This window comes from Zalophus californianus, chromosome 6 (assembly GCF_009762305.2).
Source record: "Zalophus californianus isolate mZalCal1 chromosome 6, mZalCal1.pri.v2, whole genome shotgun sequence".
Lineage (NCBI taxonomy): Eukaryota > Metazoa > Chordata > Mammalia > Carnivora > Otariidae > Zalophus > Zalophus californianus.
Window position 1 is genome coordinate 90,594,590 of NC_045600.1, and position 15,604 is coordinate 90,610,193.

Genomic DNA, 15,604 nt, shown 5'->3' on the forward strand with positions numbered 1-15,604 from the left:
GCCTTCTCTAACTTACCCTCCCCCTTCTGGATTTATCTTACCACCCACATTTTCCTACAGTAAGGATGAAATATCTTTTCTCTGTGCTCCCAAAGGACTGTATTTGTCTGGCTTATCACTCTATTGTCTCTCTGTATTGTACTTTTTAGCTTAACTATCTTTTTTTCTGCCAAATTTTTCCTAGAGGCCAAGGACTATTATTAATTTACTTTCTAAGTAGAGTACTAAGTAAAGCACCAATAAATGCTTCTTTAAAAACAAACAAACAAACAAACAAGCACGCTCTTTTTTTTTTTTTTTTTTTTTTTAAGTAGGCTCCATGCTGGGCATGGAGACCGGCAAGGGGCTTGAACTCAATGACCCTGAGATCAAGACCTGAGCTGATCAAGAGTCATATGCTTAACCAACTGAGTCACCCAGGCACCCCTTAAAATTTTTTGGTTATTTTGAAATAACTTCACACTTACATAAAAGTCAAATATAATAAAAAAAATTACTGTGTACTCTTATCCCAGATTCTTCAACTGGTAACATTTTAGCATATTTGCTTTATCACTTTCTCTATGTTTTATATATATATATAACTTTACAGATGTGTTCTTTATGATTTAATATATGATCAATATTTGTGACTATTCCATGCATTCTTAAGTTATATTTCCCATTAACAGAGTATAATGTTAAATATATGTACATACCCATAATCTACTTTATCAGTTTTGTTGTTTGAGTCTTTCTTTTCTTCCCTTTGTCTACCTGATCTGTTTTTATACTGAGAAAGGTATCTTATAGTCTCTTATTGTTAGTGTATTCCTATGTATTTCCTTACATTGCCTATAGTTTTTGCCTTATAAAAGTGGTGGTAGTTTCATTTGGGGGCATTTCTTAAACTATTACCTTCATTTTGTTTTTTGTTTTTTTTTTTTTTAAAGATTTTATTTATTTATTTGAGAGAGAGAATGAGAGATAGCACGAGAGGGAAGAGGGTCAGAGGGAGAAGCAGACTCCCTGCTGAGCAGGGAGCCCGATGCGGGACTCGATCCTGGGACTCCAGGATCATGACCTGAGCCGAAGGCAGTCGCTTAACCAACTGAGCCACCCAGGCGCCCTATTACCTTCATTTTGAATTGCAGCCCTCAGCATTAAGAATTTTCCTTGTATGCTCTTTGGCACACATTCTACGATTTCTGATATCAGGATTACTACCTCTGTTTTCTTATTGTTTCCTAAACTCTGCCACCCAGATTATCTTTTTTTGAGAATTTGCATTAATGGACACAGAGACTTATTCAGATAGTATGGGACATTGGAGCTGTTAAATCTTGTAGAGTTGAGGCCAGAGTGTCATGAAAACCAAAGGTATGGAGGAACAGAAACCAAGATGCTCACAGAGGCAACTGAAATGTGAACAGCATTGAGCAAAGAGAAGTAGAGATGGTGTCTTTGGGGGGAATGACAGAATGAGACATGAAAAGAGAACCAAAGATACTAATATACACAGTTTCTGATGACTGTCCAATTCTTAGGAGACCATCTTGAAAAACTTCCAAAGATATTCAATGTATCTTTCTATCGTAATAAATTTCCTTTTTTCCTTGAGCTATTTTTGGTGTGATTTTCTGTTTCTTACAATGAATTAATCTTTAAGATCAGTCAATTAATGAGTGTCTTGAATATAGTAGGCTTTAAAAGATATTTATTGTCCTGATGTTATTATTCAGATACACTATGATGTGGGACTATAAAGTGGGGGGTATTCATAGAAGTGCCTTGAGATGATTTAACAGTATGAAATTATTAAATCTATTTTAAGAATTTTGGATCCAGAAGGGTCCTATAAGGAGTATCTAGTCAAATTCTCTAATTTCACAGAAGAGAGGCTAAGGGAAAATGATTTGCCCCATTGAAATTAGAACTGTGGTCTCCTGATACCCACTCTAGTTTTCATTTGACTACTTGTACTGGGTTGAATAGTGCCTCCCCACCCACACCCCATTCATGTCCACCTGGAACCTCAGAATGTGACCTTATTTGGACCAGCATCTTTATGTACTTATGTAATCAAGTTAAGATGAGTCATAGTGAATGACGGTGGGCTCTAATCTGATAAGACTGGTGTCCTTATAAGAAAGAAAAACAGAGACACAGAGACACATGGGGAGAATTCTGTGTGGTAATAGAGGCAAAATTTGGATTGATGCAGTGGTAATCCAAGGAATGCCAAGGACTGATGGCTACGACCCAAAACTAAAAAGAGGCAGGGAGGGATTCTCCCCTCCAGGTCTCAGAGGTGCATGGCCCTACCAACACTCTGCTTTTGGACTTCTAGCCTCTAGAACGGTGAGAATTTCTATTATTTTAAGCCACCCAGTTTATAGTATTTTATTATGGTAGGCCTAGGAAACTGAAATACTACCACATACTATTTCTTTTGGTATAAAGAGATTCTTCTCTGAATATCATTGAGAATTATACAGAAAGTTGTATTCTTTACAATTGAAAGAGTTTTTCCTGTTGAGTACAGTGGTCTTTTTTACTCTTCTGTGTGCTTAGATATACTCTTATGTCACCTAGGAAGTTACTGTATTGTCATATCCTAGGATTTTCAAAGAAATATGTCAGTAAAAAATTTTTGCTTTTCTTTTTAGAGATAGTTAATGGTAGTAGGTATATGAAATATGTTTGTGTATGTGTATCTTATGGATTTTTCTGTTATACAGATATTCTTTTTCTTTTTTTTTAATTTTATTTGTTTATTTGACAGAGAGACAGTGAGAGAGGGAACACAAGCAGAGGGAGTGGGAGAGGGAGAAGCAGGCTTCCCGTGGAGCAGGGAGCCCAATGTGGGTCTCGATCCCAGGACCCTGGGATCATGACCTGAGCCAAAGGCAGATGCTTAACAACTGAGCCACCCAGGCACCCCTGTTATACAGATATTCTGAAGTATTCTACTCTTGCTTTCAGATTGCTGAAGCTAAAGGAGATGTTTAACTCTAAGTTTGGATCCATTCCCAAGTTTTATGTTCGAGCACCAGGAAGAGTCAACATAATAGGTATTGCAAAAGTTCCTTCTCTTAATTTTTTCCTCCTTTGGTAAGATCTAAATTTTTACTAATACACTTTTTTTCTTAACATTTACCAAGAGAACTGAAAAAGAGTATTTCACATGTATCTACTATAGCAAGTTAAGCTTTTGCATAAGGAACACGCTATATTTTCATTTTTCCCAATCCATGTGATTGTTAATTTTGTCCATTTATTTAAAAAATTTGTTGAAAACTCGTTGTTAATATTGTTTTCATGAGAGATGAGAAGATTTTTTTTTTGTGCAGCAGATTACATTTTTAGATTGTGGTGAATAATCTTGATGGTTTTACATTTACTCATTGGATTAGAAGAATACTGGGAAGCCCTTTTAAAAGTGTGGTGACCTGAAGAATGAGTAGGTTCTATCAAGAGGAAATGGTATGGGGAACTGAGGAAAAACTAGGAGTCAAGGGAGAATTAAAAAGAAAACTTTCTATAATGGAAAATGTAAACATACAAAAAAGTTGTTGGAATAATATAATGAAGTCCCATGTACCCAACATCTAGCTTCAGTTTTTATCGACTCAGGCAACTTATTTTATTTTGAAACAAATAATGGAGGATTTAAAAAAAAAAGAGATGTTTGAGCATGGTTAAATGACAGAAGGAGGGGGAATGGAGTAAAGATAGTGGAGAGAGAGATTATACATAACTGAGAAGAGAGGAACTGATGGAGCAGATTTCCTGAGAAGTCAAGAGAGGCTGGTATCTAGGGCATCAGAAGAGGGCCACTTTGACTCTTTTCAACAGCCGGCAAGGAAAAAAAAGTGATGCAGGTTCATGTAGATAAATGTATAACTTTCTACCTGTGAACCACTGTTTTACTTTTTTTATTGTTATGTTAATCACCATACATTACATCATTAATGAACCACTGTTTTATATTAGTGTCTTTTTTGAAAGAAGTTGGTGAGAAAGACAGCTTTGAAAACCATTTCTCCATCTGTCATTGTCAATCCATAAAACCCCTTATCATTTCATTTTAAAGGACACATCAGCATAGAAGAAAAGACTTACTACCTGTAATAATATGTAGAATAATAATCATTTAAAGACATAATCGTAATTATGCAGCTGAGTTGTCTCCCATTCATTTTGTGTTTCTTAGCTGGGCAGTGTTTGCCATAGGAACAATCAGGCATGAAAACCTGTCCTGGGGAAATATAAATGAGCTTGCTTATTGTGCTTATTTCTTTCTTGAATTGTTATTTTGTATTTAAATCTTATGAATAGCAACCTTGAGTTTAAATAGCAACTTGGAGAAAGTATTATGGTATAATAGGAAATAAAATTCCTGCTGATGATTCATAGAGGAATTAGAATGCATAGAAGGGAATAGTTTGCTTCCCATATTTGCTTATTACATATAAAATAGTGCAGATTAGAATTTTTTCTTTCTAGCTTCTTTTTCTTTATCCTAGCTATGTCTAGCACACTCAGCACAACTTATCAATGCCAGTCTAATTTGTTAGGCATTTAGTTAGGCCACAAATATAAATGAAGTCCTCAACTTCGTGGGCACATTGGCTTAATAAGGAAGAGAGTGAGGTTCACATAATGTTAATAGGCAGAGTGTGCTAAAGGCTTCAATTGTTCATATTTAAGAAGGTAATATGAAAGAGCAAGAGAGAAAGGAGATATTACTTTTTTGATACTTCATATAACTAGTCACAAAAAATATTTGAAGATCACTATGAATTAGAAAGTAGAAAAAAACTTGTGAAGATTTAAAGAAATCTAAAAATTAACAGAAACTAATTAATATACTTATTCTAGCAGAAGTTTCTGGCTCAGATGTCTGGGAGAATAAGAGAACTGAATCATTTCCTGTGCAGAGTATTTTTATTTTCTGCTAAAACCTGGCTTGTGGTCAAGTTCTTCCTGTATGTCAACCTACTTGAGTTTCTCTTGTTTCATATGCTAGCAATATTAAAAATTCTTTCTCTTTTTCTCTAGGAGAACATATAGATTATTGTGGATATTCTGTTCTTCCTATGGCTGTAGAACAAGATATGTTAATAGCTGTGGAACCTGTGAAAACACAAACTCTTCAACTAGCCAACACAAATCCCTTGTACCCGTGAGTATTTAGGATTGCTACTGTGTGTAATGGTGTGTATATGTGTATGGTGTGTGTGTGTGTGTATGTGTGTATGACTATTCTTATCCAAATGAACTCTTTAGAAGAAATCAAATTTGTAATAAATCACTGAATTTATTGAAAATCTATATCTGACTTCCAAAAGAGTCTAAGGCTACTTTTTAATATTTGTTCCTTTTTGTTCTTGCACTCATTCATTTAAGAAACATTTCCTGAAGACTTACCATGTGTCTGACATTATTTTAGATACTGGGCCATACAAAAATGAAGATAACTCTGTCCTTGTCCAGAAGGTATTTATCATCTGTTCAGGTAGCTGTCTTCAGCAAAGTCAGCGGTGGCGCCTTTCTTATCTTACTAGGGCACCCTCTAATTCTCTCGTCATAACATCTTATCACGCTGTGTTACAATTACTTGCTTACTTGCCTGTATTGCCCCAGTAGATTGTAAACTCTGTACCTTCAGGTACTGTAGCCTCTCCAATGCTGTGAGGCTCAGTGTCAAACTTCGAGTCTGGTGCATAATAGATACCAGTTTCTAGTAACGTATGCTTTATCAAGTCAAGGACATACTTTTTTGTTTCCTGTTGTTTTTGAATTCTTAGTTTGCTAAGATTAAAAGAAATTTATTAATCTGTTAATTAAATTTTATTTTATGTCTATTCAATTTTGAAGAACAGTTTAAAAAATATGAATTACACGGATGGATTTTCTAATGTTGAACTGTTTTTGCATTCCTGGGATGAGTCCTACTTGCTTATAGTATAGTATGATAGACTTCATTTGCTAATTACAAAAAGAGATTTGGGCATATGATTGGCACCTTTTATTTTTGGCTTATTGTTCATTGGCTAGTTTGCCTGCAGTAATGTTTGTTCATTCAGGATATATTTTTTGTGTGCCTTTAATAAGGTACAATACCAGGCTGTGCAAAATACAGAAATTTCTGACTTCTATATTGAATCCTTTAAAGAAAACTTTACATTGTCTCAAACACATTTTTTTGTTTGTGGTCAAAACATGTTTTTTTTTAAGTAAATTTTTAAAAAATTCACATATAGGGTGCCTGGGTGGCTCAGATGGTTGAGCGTCTGCCTTCGGCTCAGGTCATGATCCCGGGGTCCTGGGATCGAGTCCCACATTGGGCTCCCTGCTGGGTGGGGAGCCTGCTTCTCCCTCTGCCTCTGCCTCTCTCTCTGACTCTCATGAATAAATAAATAAAACATTTAAAAAAAAACATTAAAAAAAATTCACATATAATGTGTTATTTGTTTCAGGGGTACAAGTCTGTGATTCATCAGTCTTACACAATTCACAGCGCTCACCATACCACATACCCTCCCCAATGTCCATCCCCCAGCCATCCCATCCCTCCCACCCCCCTCCACTCCAGCAACCCTCAGTTTGTTTCCTGAGATTAAGAGTCTCTTATGGTTTGTCACCCTCTCTGGTTTCATCTTGTTTCATTTTTCCCTCCCTTCCCTATGATCCTCTGTCTTGTTTCTCAAATTCCTCATATCAGTGAGATCATATGATACTTGTCTTTCTTGGATTGATTTATTTCGCTTAGCATAATACCCTCTAGTTCATCCACATTGTTGCAAATGGCAAGATTTCATTTTTTTTGATGGGTGCATAATATTCCTGTGTGTGTGTGTGTGTGTGTGTGTGTGTGTGTGTGTGTGTGTGTGTATACCACATCTTCTTTATCCATTCATCTGTTGATGTACATCTAGGCTCTTTCCATAGTTTGGCTATTGTAGACATTGCTGCTATAAACATTGGGATCACTACATTTGTGTCTTTGGGGTAAATACCCAGTAGTGCAATTGCTGGGTCATAGGGTAGCTCTATTTTCAACTTTTTGAGGAACCTCCATAGTGTTTTCCAGAGTGGCTGCACCAGCTTGCATTCCCACCAGCAGTGTAGGAGGGTTCCCCTTTCTCCCCATCCTTGCCAACATCTGTCATCAAACACAATTTTGTGTCATTATTTGTAAAAATTTAAAATTGGCTACATAATAATTTGTCATATTGATTTATTCAAATTCACTTAACCACACCATCATGAATGTATGGTTTCAGTTTCATTTTTTCACAAAAGCAGAGACGGAGACAGACTTGAATGAAGGTAGAGTATTTAGGATATGATCCCCAGCTGTGGTACTGAAACAACATGGAGAATGATTTAGGGAAGCAGAGATGAATTACTAAGGTAGGTAGCGCCTGCTGTAGGTAAGGGGCTTCATTCTACCAGGACTCCTAGGAAGTATGCAGCATGAATTGTCCACATGTAGTGTAGCATTCATTGCATGAGATACTATAATTTATCTACTCACCATTGATGGGCATTTAGATCATTTCTAGCTTTTGGCTATTATGAATAATGGTGTCGTGGATATTTATAGACATATCTATGTATGGACATGTATTTCATTTTTCTTGGGTAAATATCTAGGACTATCTGGTTTACCTTTTTAAGAACTTTCCTGACTGTTTTCCAAAATGGTTGTACCATTTTTCATTCCTGCCACCAGTGTATGAGAGTTCCATTTGCTCTACATTTTTGCTAACATGTCTTTTTAAATTTTAGCCACTCTCATAAATGTGTACTAGTACCACATTGTGGTTTTTTATTTTAATTTCTCTAACTAATGATGTTGAACATCTTTTCATGTATTTGTCACCTAGATATCTTCTTTGTTGAAGGGCCTGTTCAAATCTTTTGCCCATTTTTAAGCAGGGTTTTCATCTATTATTGACCTATAAGATTTTCTTTTATTTTTTTTATTTTTAAGATTTTATTTATTTATTTGAGAGAAAGAGAGAGATAGAGAAACAGCGTGAGAGGGGAGAGGGTCAGAGGGAGAAGCAGGCTCCCCGCCGAGCTGGGACCCTGATGTGGGACTTGATCCCAGGACTCTGGGATCATGACCTGAGCCGAAGGCAGTCGCTTAACCAATTGAGCCACCCAGGCGCCCAAGATTTTCTTTTATGTTGTAGATACAAGTCCTTTGTTAGATTAATGTTTTGCAGATATTTTCATCCAGTCTGTGACTTGGATTTTCATTTTTTTTTACCATGTCTTTTGAAGAAGAATAATTTTTAATTTTGATCAAGTCCAATTTATTGATTTCTTTCATGGTTTTTAGTTTTTTAAAAAAGATTTAGTTAATTTATTTGATATAGAGAGAGTGAGAGAGAGAGCACAAGTAGAGGGGGAGGGGTAAAGGGAGAGGGAGAAGGCTCCCTGCTGAGCAGGGAGCCCCAGTGGAGCTTGATCCCAGGACTCTGGGATCGTGACCTGAGCTGAAGGCAGATGCTTAACCGATTGAGCCACCCAGGTACCCCTTATGGTTTATAGTTTTTGACTTTTTAAGAAACCTTTGCCAAACCCAAGGCACTAAAAGTTTTTCCAGTGTTTTCTTCTAGAAATTTTGTAATTTTAGCACTTATATTTAGGTCTATGATCCAGTTTGAATTAATTTTTATATGTGGCATGAAATAAGGGTTGAGGTTTATTTTTGTTTTTGCTCATAGCTATCCAGTTCTTTCCTACCATTTGTTGGAAAGATCTTTTCCCATTGAATTATCTTGACAAACTTTGTTGAAAAGCAGGTGGCAATAAATGTCTATTTTTGGACTCTGTTTATTGAGGTATTTTATTTGTCTGTCTTTTTAAATAAGATTTATTTCTTTATTAAAGAGAGAACGAGAGCACGTGCATGAGCAGCAGGAGGGTCAGAGGGAGAGGGAGAGAATCTCAAGCAGACTTCCTGCTGAGTGCTGAGCTCCACTCAGGGCTCAGTGTCATGACCCTGTGATCATAACCTGAGCTGAAATCAAGAGTCAGACACTTAACCGACTGAGCCACCCAGGCACCCCATGTATCTGTTTATCTTTATGCCAATATCACACTATCTGAAAACCATAGCTTTTTTAAAATTTTTAATTTTTTTATTTGAGTACAGTTGATATACAATGTTACATTAGTTTTAGGTGTACAACATAGTGATTCCATTTCTCTATACCTTATGTTATGCTCACAAATGTTGCTACTGTCTGTCACCATACAATGCTATTACAGTATCATTGACTATATACCCTATGCTGTGCCTTTTATTCCAGTGACTTATTCATTCCATAACTGGAAGCCTATATCTCCCACTCTCCTTCATCCATTTTGCCCATCCCCCCACTCCCTTCCTTCTGGCAACCATCAGTTTGTTCTCTGTATTTATAGATCTGATTCTGCTTTTTGTTTGTTTGTTTATTCCATTTGTTTTATTTTTTAGATCCCACATATGAGTGAAATCATATGGTCTTTGTCTTTCTCAGTCTGACTTATTTCATTTATCATAATACCTTCTGTGTCTACCCATGTTGCACACATGGCAAGATCTCATCTGTTTTATGGCTGAGTAATATTCTGTTGTAAAAATACTACATTTTCCTTATCCATTGATCTATCATTGGACACTTAGGTCGCTGTCATATCTTGACTATTGTAAATAGTGCTGCAATAAAACATAAGGGTGCATATATCTTTTTGAATTAGTGTTTTCATTTTCTTTGAGTAAATACCTAGTAGTGGAATTTCTGCATTGTATGATGTTTCTATGTTTAATTTTTTGATTTTTTAATTTACTCTTTTCCCCAGCTGTACCAATTTATTTTCCCACCAACAGTGCATGAGCTGTACCAATTTATTTTCCCACCAACAATGCATCCCCAACAGTGGATGGAGATACAAGCAAGGAACTCAGGGCCTAGTGCCTCCAGAGACCTTACTTCAGGGTCCCCCGTCTCCCCACCAGCCTCAGGGAATGGCTCTGTCTAGGCAAGGCCACCAGTGTGGGAGGAGCCAGCAGCCTCAAAGTCGTTCCAGGATTGAGAGATGAGGTTCACTCTATCTATAGGTCTTTTTGTGGCCCCTGGTGGGCTGACCCCAGGCCAGCAGATGTGGATGTGGTCGGGAAGGTGTAAGGAGAAGTGCTATCGTGGTGATATGACAGGGACATCGAGCTAAGCCAAGAAGGAGCAGCAGCAAGTAAGTGGGAAAAAGAGTGTCCTTGGCAGAGTGCACCTGCAAAAGCCCTGATGCAAGAGGGTTCCTTTTTCTCCACATCCCGACCTTTTGATTCTAGCCATTCTGATAGGTGTGAGGTGATACTCCGTTGTGGTTTTGATTTGCATTTCCCTGAGGATTAGTGATGTTGATCATCTTTTCATGTGTTCTGTTGGCCATCTATATGTCTATTCACATCCTCTCCCCATTTTTTAATTGGATTGTTTGGGTTTTTTTGGTGTTGAGTTGTATAATTTCTTTATATATTTTGGATATTAACCCTTTATCAGATACATCATTTGCAGATATCTTTCCCCATTCAGTAGGTTGCCTTTTTGTTTTGTTCATGGTTTCCTTTGCTGTGCAAAAGCTATTTATTTTGATATAGTCCCAATAGTTTATTTTTGTTTTTGTTTCTCTTGCCTGAGGAGACCTATCTAGAAAAATGTTGCTACCGCTGATGTAAAAAAAATTACTGCCTGTGTTCTCTTATGGATTTTGTGGTTTCAGATTTCACATTTAGGTTTTTAATCCATTTTGAATTTATTTTTGTGCATGGTGTTAGAAGTGGTCCAGTTTCATTCTTTTGCATGTAGTTATCCAGTTTCCCCAGCACCATTCATTGATGACACTGTCTTTTCCCCATGGTATATTCTTGCCTCCTTTGTCATAGATCAATTGACAGTATATGTATGGGTTTAATTCTGGGCTCTCTACTCCATTCCATTGATCTATGTGTCTGTCTTTGTGCCAGTACCATACTGTTTTGATTACTACAGATTTGTAGTATATCTTGAAATCTGGAATTGTGATACCTCCAGCTTTGTTTTTCTTTCTCAAGATTGCTTTTGAGTATTTGGGATCTTTTGTGGTTCCATACAAATTTTAGGATTATTTGTTCTAGTTCTGTGAAAAATGCTTTTGGTTTTTTGATAGAGTTTGCATTGAGTTTATAGATTGCTTTGGGTAGTATGGACATTTTATCAGTATTAATTCCTCCAATCCATGAGGATAGGATATCTTTCCATATGTTTGTATTGTCTTCAGTTTCTTTCATCAGTGGTTTATAGTTCAGAGTATAGGTCTTTCACCTCCCTGGTTAAGTTTATTCCTAGGTATTTTATTCTTTTCAGTGCAATTGTAAATGGAATTGTTTTCTTACTTTCTGCTACTTTATTATTAGTGTATAGAAGTGTTACCAATTTCTGTGTATTAATTTTGTATCCTGCAACTTTATTGAATTCATTTATTACTTCTAATAGTTTTTTGATGGAGTCTTTAGGGTTTTCTATATATAGCATCATGTCATCTGCAAATAGTGACAGTTTGACTTCTTCCTTACCAATATGGATGCCTCTTATTTCTTTTTTCTTGTCTGATTGCTGATAGGACTTTCAGTGCTATGTTGAATAAAAGTGGGGATAGTGGACATCCTTGTCTTGTTCCTGATCTTAAAGAGCTCTCAGTTTTTCACTATTGAGTATGGTGTTAGCTATGGGTTTTTCATTTATAGCCTTTATGATGTTGAGGTATGTTCCCTCAAACCCACTTTGTTGAGAGTTGTTATCACGAACAGATGTTGAATTTTGTCAGATGCTTTTTTCTACATCTATTGAGTTGATCATATGATTTTTATCCTTTGATTTGTTGATGTGGTGTATGATGTTGATTTGCAAGTATTGAACCATCCTCCATCCCCAGAATAAATCCTATTTGATTGTGGTGAATGATCCTTTTTTTTTAAATTTAAATTCAATTAGCCAACCTATAGTTCATCATTAGTTTCAGATGTAGAGTTCAACAATTCATCAGTTTCATGTAACACCCAGTGCATAATATCACGTGCCCTCCTTAATGCCCATCACCCAATTACCCCATCCCCCCCCCAAACTCCCCTCCAGCAATCCTTACTTTGTTTCCTATAGTTAAGAGTCTCATGGTTTGTCTCCCTCTGTGATTTCTTTCCATTCTGTTTTCCCTCCCTTCCGCTATGATCCTCTGTGGTGTTTCTTATATTCCACATATGAGTGAAACCATGATAATTGTCTTTCTCTGATTGACTTATTTTCCTCAGCATAATACCCTCCAGTTCCATCCATGTTGATGTAAATGGTAAATATTCATCCTTTCTGATGGCTGAGTAATATTCTATTGTGTACACACACACACACACACACCACATCTTCTTTATCCATCCATCAGTGGACATCTCAGCTCTTTCCATAGTTTGGCTATTGTGGATATCCTTTTAATGTATTGGTGAATGTGGTTTGCTATTGAAAACTGTAGCTTTATAAGAAGTCCTGGAATCAGGTTGTGTAAGTCCTCTAAGATTGTTTGTCTTTTTCAAATTCATTTTGGCTACTCTACTTTGCATTTCCTTATTAATTTTAGAATCAGCTATTCAACTTCTATGAAAGAGCATGCTGGGATTTTTATTGGGGTTGTACTGAGTGTAGGATCGATTTGGGAAGAACTGACATCTTAACAATATTTACTCCTCCAATCCATGAACAGGGTATATCTGTCCATTTATTTAGGTCTTCTTCAGTTTTTCTCAGAAATAGTTTGTTGTTGTAAGATATCTGTCTTGTACATTTTTTCTCCAACTTTTCTCTAAGTATTTATTTTTTAATGATATTGTTATTATAAATGATCTAGCCCAGTGCCTGGCACACACAGGGTTGACCCTGGGCAAATGTTTGTTGGAAGAACAGGTGAATCAATGAATAAAATATGTAGGTGGAAATTACCAATGTAAAAGTCATAATTGCTCATTTTCAGGACTTTTTTCCTAGCATTCTGCAACATGGATGCAAGAGTGGAGAAAGCAGATGGGTGATACAATGTAGGATTTGGTGGGAAAATGTGTGCCTGTTTTTGAATCTTAGAAAATGGTAGGAAGGAGAGGCAAGACAGGGATGCTAGAAAGAACAGACATGAATTAACTAATCAAAGGGAAGTTTTTTCTATGACATATTTAAGCTATGTTTCTAATTTGTAGGAAATAACACTTTTCAGCATTTTCTTTGATATTTCTCATGTAGCTTTCTGCATCTGTACAAATTTCCTCCTCTATTTTGTTCAATATACCACCACCCCTGACTGCTTCCTGGTTTTCTTTTCTTTGTGGTAACTTTCAAGATCTTTTCTTTAGCTAGGAAGAGAACCTGATCAGTTTTGCTAACATAATTTTATCTGCTTTCCAAATTCTGTGACCTCTTGTTGACTGTGAGCAATATATTTTATTTTCTGTAGATGACAGTAAAATGCTTGTGAGCTGGAGTCATACTGTGTGTGTTCTTGGAGAGTCACTAAACCACTCTGAGCCTCTGGGAAAACCTCCCCTCTTCACTCTAATATGCTGATTATAGAGATGATGCCCTCTTGGTCTCATATCCCGTTCCATATTATACACCATCATGTGACAGTAGTGTGTGATCATAATTTGTGTTCATGTTGTCTCAGCTAGCTTATGAAAAGAAAAGCCCTTTGCCTTTTACCTTTTTATTCCTATGAATACCTTGCATACTTAAATATTTTTCTTAGGACATACTGTGTCCATGTTAATTGAATTAAGATAATGCATGGAGGGCACCTACTACAGTGACTGGCATATAATAGGTATTTAGTAAACTATGTGAAGAGCATTCAGTCAATATGGGGAATGTTGCTTATTTCTTCACTTTTTAATTGACCCCCTCCTCCTCCATTTCTCATATTTTGCCCTTTGCCTGATTTAGAAACCTATTTATCTATTTTTCATTTTGAGATAATTTTTGACTTACAAAGAACTCACAAAAATAATACAAAGAATTCCCACACATCAACTGATATGTTCTCAGTTCATGATATCAAGGAGACACATGATGTCCTTTATTGTTAATTTTGATTATTTGGTTAAGGTGATGTCTGCCAGATTTCTTTGCCATAAAGTTACCATTTTTTTCCCTTTGAAATAAGTATCTGATAGGGAAATATTTTGAGTCTATGTAAATATTTTGTTTCTTATCAAAATTTTACTCTCTAACTTTAGTATCCATTGATGATTCTTTCCTGAAACAATTATCATGGAGTTTGCCACATAGTGATTTCCATCATTTCTACTTTTTTTTTTTTAAAGATTTTATTTATTTGACAGAGAGAGACACAGCAAGAGAGGGAACACAAGCAGAGAGAGTGGGAGAGGGAGAGGGAGAAGCAGGCTTCCCGCCGAGCAGGGAACCCAATGTGGGGCTCGATCCCAAGAAGCTGGGATCATGACCTGAGCCGAAGGCAGACGCCTAACCATCTGAGCCACCCAGGCGCCCTCTACTTCTTCTATTATTTGACATTTTACTCTAACTAAGGAAGAGGTTTTCCTTCTCCTTCATTTAGGTAGTTTTTTTGTTTGTTAATTTATATCAGTATAGATTCATGGTATCTTATTCAACGAGTTATGATCCATTAGAATCATCATTATTTGTTTTGTTTTTTCCATCTTCTTAAGCCATGCAGATGGTAAAATTGGATGGGTGGCAAAGAGTGTGGGGAGAGAAGGCTTTGAGTACTGTTACAGTTAGAGGTATGTCAAACAGCAAACCCCAAGGATAAGCATTTATGTGGTTTATATCAGCTTAACAAGGATCATCATGAAATAAAAAGTGGTGTAGATTATGCTGAAATATATTGGTTCCTTTCTATTTCAGGAAATAAAAAGGGTCATTCGGAAGTAGTTTAATTGTTAAGGTCACTACAACTTCCCTTATCTTTTAAGCATGTGGGCATGTTTGTTGTTTTTGGGTAAACTATGAAGTACATTGATGAAAATAAATGGAGAATGAAATTTCAGTATCACTCTCATGGCACAAGGTGGCAGCAGTCAGCCATTGATTTTGCAGCCATGGGTTTTTACAGCCTCTAGACTTAAATTAATAGTGTCTTGTTTTTGCAGGGACTTCAGTACTAGTGCTAATAATATTCAGATTGACAAAACCAAGCCTCTGTGGCACAACTATTTCCTATGTGGATTTAAAGGAATTCAGGTAAATCAGTTTATAAAGCAACTACTAGCTGGTGAACTTATAATGTGTATTATATATCAAGATTTATTTTATTTACAATGTATTTTTTGTCACATTTCAATGCTAACTCATGTTCCTATTCTGTATTGCTAATTTACATATTAGTGGTGTTCAGAGGGGGCAGTAGTGGCTGTTCATAAATCAGTTGCATCTGACGAAAATCTTTCTCTTTTTAAAATCTTTGTTCAAATTTTCTTTTCTTTTTTTTATTTAAAGATTTTATTTATTTATTTGACAGAGAAAGAGATAGCGAGAGAGGGAACACAAGCAGGGGGAGTGGGAGAGGG

The 15,604-nt window shown here is 36.3% G+C and overlaps 1 protein-coding gene across 5 annotated transcripts in view; it reads left to right on the forward strand.

Moving 5' to 3' along the window:
- Window positions 1-15,604, forward strand: part of GALK2 (galactokinase 2) — a 132,889-nt gene that overhangs the window by 14,962 nt on the left and 102,323 nt on the right. For 3 of the 5 annotated variants that reach the window (XM_027569735.2, XM_027569734.2, XM_027569736.2), the window contains exons 2-4: window positions 2,965-3,053; window positions 5,044-5,167; window positions 15,188-15,278. In XM_027569735.2, the coding sequence (XP_027425536.2) occupies window positions 2,965-3,053; window positions 5,044-5,167; window positions 15,188-15,278 (304 nt within the window). Of the gene's footprint in view, window positions 1-2,234; window positions 2,341-2,964; window positions 3,054-5,043; window positions 5,168-15,187; window positions 15,279-15,604 lie in introns of those variants that run through there. The other 2 variants (XM_027569737.2, XM_027569738.2) reach the window with 2 other exon arrangements.